At 37.9% G+C, this 6,425-nt stretch overlaps 1 protein-coding gene and 1 pseudogene across 5 annotated transcripts in view; both read right to left on the bottom strand.

The window, feature by feature from the left end:
- LOC111385413 (pentatricopeptide repeat-containing protein At2g41080) overlaps positions 1 to 2,598 on the bottom strand; it is a 6,258-nt gene extending 3,660 nt beyond the window's left edge. For 2 of the 5 annotated variants that reach the window (XM_023009795.1, XM_023009796.1), the window contains exon 1: positions 424 to 2,598. In XM_023009795.1, the coding sequence (XP_022865563.1) occupies positions 424 to 2,417 (1,994 nt within the window). In that variant the 5' untranslated portion in view covers positions 2,418 to 2,598. Of the gene's footprint in view, positions 1 to 202 lie in introns of all 5 variants that reach the window. The other 3 variants (XM_023009797.1, XM_023009798.1, XM_023009799.1) reach the window with 3 other exon arrangements.
- A 418-nt stretch (positions 2,599 to 3,016) lies between these two features.
- Positions 3,017 to 6,133, bottom strand: LOC111385411 (annotated as a pseudogene).
- Positions 6,134 to 6,425: the final 292 nt, after the last annotated feature.

The raw sequence follows: 6,425 nt of genomic DNA, 5'->3' as shown, positions 1-6,425 counted from the left end.
ACGAATCTGTTAATAGAAATTGAGCAAAAAGAAGGAAAAGAAAATCTATCATAAAACTGTCAGTAACATTTGGAAAAATCAGAAAGAAATTTTAAGTATGGCATCAACCGAATTGTAACCCCCCCTTGTGATGAATATCACTACAGCTTACAAGTATGGTGTATATAATTACTACCATCTACTTTAAAAGAGAGATCCTCACCTCACCAGTAATCCCCACAAGAACAATGTCCATTTTTGAAATGGTGAAACCTACTAGCATCCCATACAATAATTTCTCTGTTTTTAACCTTGGATATGTTAAATTTTAAGCATGGCACCAGTCGAATTGTTATCCCCTCTTGTGATGAATATCACTACAGCTTATAAGTATGGTGTATATAATTAGTACCATCTACTTTAAAAGAGAGAAACTCACCTCACCAGTAATCCCCACAAGAACAATGTCCATTTTTGAAATGGTGAAACCTACTGGCATCCCGTACAGTAATTTCTCTGTTTTTAACCTTGGATATGTACTTCATAACAACATGGCAATCACCGCAGACCCGCAAATTCTTCATTATCCTTATTGGAACACCCAGCGGCATATTCATCAGAGCAAAAGCAATAGCCAGTTTTTCACTGTGATGTCCTAAGTTATCCTCCTTTTCCTCCACATCCATGTCATGCAAAACAGCACCTAAATCGGGCACATAACCATGCAACTTCAGTTCGGCCATCAGTTCTGTCAAATACAAGTCGATCTTTTTAGACTGAGGATGAGATTTATCGCCCATAACAAAATGGTGAATTTCATTCTTCAGCTCAAACCAGCTTATCCCCGGCTCTTTCTTGACCATTCTTTCCCTCATTGCTTTCCTCACCTCTGAAACATCATGCCATCTTTTAGCAGAAGCTTGGATATTTGAAAGCAGCACATAAGAAGCTGAATCTTGAGGATCCATTTTAACAATTTCCTCAGCAATTCTTCTAGACAGGTCAGCATTCTTATGGATTTTACAAGCTGATAGTAAAGTTTTCCATGTAACAGTATCAGGCTTTACAGGCATGGATCTGATCAGGCTTTCTGCCTCTGCCAAACAGCCTGCTCTACCAAGGAGATCAACCACACAGGTATAATGTTCTAACCGAGGCTCCAGTCCATACTTCTTTACCATCAAGTCGAAATATTGAAGCCCTTCATCTTTCAATCCGCAATGACTACAAGCATATAGCAAACTCAAGAAAGTGACTTCATTTGGTTTCAATCCTACATGCTCCATCCTTTTAAACACTTCAACAACCTCCTTTCCTTTCCCATGAAACCCATAAGCAGAAATCATTGAACTCCACAAAACCAGATCATTTTCAGCTCCCTCCCTCTGGTCAAAAACTTTCACAGCATCATCTAAACACCCACACCGTGAATACATGCTAACTAATGAACTAACAACTGAAACATCCAACGTGGCCCCAGCTTTTATCACCTCAGCATGAACCTGCAGGCTTTGTCCAAGTGTTGTTAGCTCAGAACATGAACTGATAATGCTCACCAAAGTGATTTTATTCGGCCTAAAGCCAGCCATTCTCATTATCTTGTACTGATTCAAAGCACCCTCGGAACACCCATTCTGATATTTGCCAGCAATAAGTGTATTACAAGCAACAATGTTATGAACTGGCATAGACTGAATCACTCTCTCACCTTCTCTCAAGCTACCACACTTCATATACATATGAGCCAACGAACTTCCAACAACCAAATCAAACTCCAACCCCGATCTCACTGAATACCCATGAATCTGATTCCCCCTACTCAAATCTTTCAATCCAGCACAGCCTCTCAACGCACTCCCTAGAGCATAGTAATCAGGCAAAAACCCAAGAGAGTGCATTCTCGAGAACATATTCAGCGCCTCCTCATTAAACTCAAACTGAACCATCCCCGTAATAATCGCATTCCAAGTGGCCAAATTTCGCTCAATCATTTGTTCAAAAAGCTCAATCGCACAATCCAACTCCCCACTCTGTATATACCCACCAATCAAAATGTTAAAGGACATAACATTTCTGTTAGGCATTTTATCAAACACTTTTACAGATCCTTTCAAATGGCCCAATTTTGAATAAGCGCTCATTAAATGGTTGGAAACGAAGCGGTCCCGGGAACACCCGGCAGTTATTATGAGGGAATGGAGCTGTTGTGCAAGCGGGAAAGAGTGGCGTTCGATGCATTCCTTGAGGAGGTGGGAGAAGAGAGGTGGGTCCGACCAAATGTGGGAGAAATAGATGGTGAAGGCTTGTTTGAGATGGCCTTTGGAGCATAGGGATATGAAATCTTGTGAGGCGGCGGAGATGGCGGTTGTGGAGAAGGAATGGGTGGCTTGAGGGTGGAGGGAAAGGGCATACAAAGGTTTTGAACATGCCCTTCCCATTCATCAGTTTTGGGTTTTGGTTTGGGGTTTAGGCGGGTATATCACAAAAAATCGTTGATGGGGACTGGCGTTAAACCTATAACGAGTCTTTGGAAGTCCAGAAAAGGTTGAGCAATAGTTTGGGGACTAATAGTGCAATTTTTGAATTCAGAGGTTACCAAAGAATGTAACTAGCAACCTTGTTAAAACGGACTGAATAGCCAGTACAATGGAAAAGGAGGAATCGGTCAAGTTATGTCTAAAAAATCATAGCCGATTTTAGAATCCAGAGGTTGCTAATGAATGTAACCAGCAATGTAGTTAAAAAGGGACCGGATAGCAAGTTCAATGAAAAATTAAGGATCAGTCAAGTTATATTTAAAAATTCATAGCCGTTCAGTTCAGTTCATCTCAATTTTATTTTAATTTTCATAACTATTACGATTCGACCTTATTTTCAACTTGAACTTTTACCTTTCTCGAGTCGGGATGATTATTAGAACACGGAAAATTAAAGATGGTACAAAATTCTAGGTTTCCCTTCCAGTTTCTGTAACTTGTGCTTTATTCGCGACCGTTGTTTCTAAATTATTAACAAGGATACTCGACAATAAAGTGACTAGTGGAATAGACAGAGATAACGTGTTATAAACAAATCAATTTTTCATGTTGAAACAATGATTATCTATGGCCTATGTGATAATTAGCAACTTCCAGTTACACACTTTGACAATCACTATAATAATTCAAACATTGGTAGTTTAGTAAGTATATTCATGTTTGAAGTCGGAATTCTATCCAAAAAGTTAAAAGTACTTTCTCAGCACAGTCATTTTATCTCCCTGGAGCGATGATCCGTCCATCTTCCTCAAATTAGAAATGGATCACACTTCGTCAAGACCTAACTCTTCTACACCCTTACATGAACACAACTATCTTTAAGAGCCAATTGTCAGTAATTAGTAATGATGTTTGAAATTTTGAAGAGTGCAGGCTTTAAGTGACGATACAACTCCGCAATGGAAGAAATAAAAACTGAAAAAGATTGAATCTACTGTGCAGCGGCAGAGGTCAAATAATGAGCTGGTATTTTTCCAAGTGACGATCCACAGACGGCACTAAAACGCCATGTAAAGATCTTAAGAACCTTCACAAACTGTTTCAATATGCTCGCAAGAATCCAGAATCGAAACCCTGGAGACATAATATTAAAAACAATAACAATTCGACTTCAGTAAAATGTAAATACGGAATGGGATTAAAATTCAAGGACTTCACCAAAAAATAGGGAAGGAAGGGCATCCATTTTGTATTTATTTGGAAGCTCCGCAAGTTTCCCTTGCCATAAATTGTTCCATGCAAAAACAACAGCAATTACAGTTGGACCTAGTACAATTTGGTTTAACAATGCCTGCAAGAAGGAAGACCAAAAAATTGTTCATTGTTGTCTGTAAGATCCTAAGTACAGTCAAGGCTCAAAGCTCACAGCTAACCCACCTTCATCAATAAGCTCTCAACAGTTTGCTTTGGCATGCTATGATCAAGGAACTGATACCATGCATAGGAACCAGGACCATATCATAGGAAACCATACGAAGTCATCTGGAGGGCAGTAATCCAGTCATGCTCAGACAAAACAACCTCCATTATATCATAAGGAAGAATTTGTAAAGAAATAAAATTTTAAGTAGTTGTCAATCAAATGAATGAATTTAGGCTATTCAGCATAAAAGTTCCTTGCTATAAAAGTAACATGAAAAGAGAAACAAGTTCTTAGATATGTTGTATTTGTCAATAGTTCATCTTGAGAACGACAAAGAAATGAACAGCTTGGATCTTGAGTGTTTTGAAAATGTTACCAGAAGGGTTCTCGGTGAACAAACAAGCAAGCATATGCAATGTTAATTGAGTATGATAAAAGTTATCAGGTTTTAGAAGGAAAGTAAAATACCTAATAATCTTTGTAATTATTGAAGAAAATCATTTGTTGGTGATGCGGGATGATATGGCATTAGATGATATGCCAGACACTTGTCTCTGCTAACTTTCGTTAGCAAGAAACTACCTAAAAATGCACACTAAGTAGAAGTTGTGCGCATGCACGTGCACATTATGTTTTCCTATTCATGAATACAAAGTATATATCAAGCATAAATTAATTGATAAAAAAATCTCCATGGTGATAAGCACATTAAGATGGTGCAGCCTATGCTTTTTGTTACCAAGATAATATTTGATTGAGAATGAATTAAAAGTCCAGGATCTCTCTGAGATCATTTATCTTTTAGGTTAAGGCTTGCAATGCTTATGATAAGTGAAGAAAACACGCAATATTTGTAAAATTATCTCAACACTTTCACAAATTGCTAGACAGTATAGAAACTAATTGTAGACATCAAATAGCTAGATGATATATGACAAGAATGGACTAGAATGCAAATAATCGTTAGATCAATTTCTATGGAAATTCTTTGGCTGTCTAATTTAATGTTGGGGCAGTCTTAACTACTCAGATCACGGTGTGAGACCTTCAATCAGAAACCAAGTCAACAAAATGTAAGAGGACTCGCTTCTCAATAAATTGTTAATTCTTTGTAAGGCCCATCAAAATCCTGAGTTATCTCGGACCTGCTGATTTAGCTCACATCCATTTCAATATAATAATTTCACAGTACATTAGCATATGCTAAATCCTAACAAAGCTTTCAATACCATATCAACATTCTTTACTAGAGGACATTATTGGTTTGTAGAGAAAGGAAGTGAAGAGGATAGAAGGTGGAGGAACAGAAAATTAATGGGAAAATGGATGGACAGAAATTATTTTCTTTTGATCGGTTTCGAAAGAAAGAAGGAATAAATTGAATCTATCTCCAATATTCCAACCTTCTAATTCCAAATATTTATGACCCCACAGGAAAACCATAGTTCACTTTTATTTTGTTTCTGATCTCATCTGAAACCAAACAAGACCTCCACTCGTTTTCTCTCATGTCCAAACTTACTCTATTGCGTTATCTAATGTTAGAGCATTGTTCATTTCTATCATAAAAAATAGGCAAATAGTAATTCACAGTTCCTTATCAACATATATGAATAAAAAGGATACAAGTCCTTTTAACTGCCAAGTAGCATAAATAGAAAGGATACAAGTCATTTCAACTTCATTTGACTAGGAACATACAAAACTAAAGCCCTTGGTAACTAAGCATTTAAATGAGCTTCACAAAAGATTTCTTTTGAAGCCGTCTCAAGTCTATTTTCTTCTTAAGAAACGATAGTGTCATCGTGTCATGGGATGATGCGGTCTATCACTAAGAAGCTTAGGAAATCACCTTGACTATTTGGAAGTAGATTACACACATTGCACATAAATTTTGTATCTTTCTAAGAAACACATTGTTCATTATTTCCACAGCCCAACAGAGGATAAGTAGAGAGATTGGTAAAGCTCCTTAAAAACCCTAGAATTTTCACCATACTTGTTCTCTGTTTGCATTGATAATGCTCATAACTAAACGGAATTATAGATCATAACTTAAATGGGTAAAAGGACAATCCTAAACCCCAAGTTATCTATTTCTAGAAAAATCCATACAAATGTGTAAACTACAGCAAGAAATATACCTACACTGAATTACTTAGCTAATATGAGAAATGAACTTCACAAAGACATTAAAGTCCTCGGAATTCCAAAATCCCAGATGAGTTCTCGAAAAATATGCACATAGTTACATACTGACCTTGAAATCATGAGAACAGGCAACGATGTATTTGTTTCTGACCCAGTGGTGGCCAACCTGAGCAATGGTGTTGTCGCCGGTGAGGGCGAGGGAGGCAGCGGTGGCGGCTTGCTTGAATGGGAACCGGTGACCGGCGGCGCCTCCTGTGGCTTCCACTGAGCTAGAGGATTTCAAATTTCCGTTGGTTCTGTTCCTCTTACCGTCACTCTTCTTCTGAATATTGTAATGAAACCGCCCAATTCCCCATATGCCGCCATTTCCACCTGCGCTGGCACAGAATAACCCC

Source organism: Olea europaea, unplaced genomic scaffold (genome assembly GCF_002742605.1).
Source record: "Olea europaea var. sylvestris unplaced genomic scaffold, O_europaea_v1 scaffold3155, whole genome shotgun sequence".
Classification (NCBI taxonomy): Eukaryota; Viridiplantae; Streptophyta; class Magnoliopsida; order Lamiales; family Oleaceae; genus Olea; species Olea europaea.
This window is presented reverse-complemented; position numbering and strand designations above follow the sequence as displayed.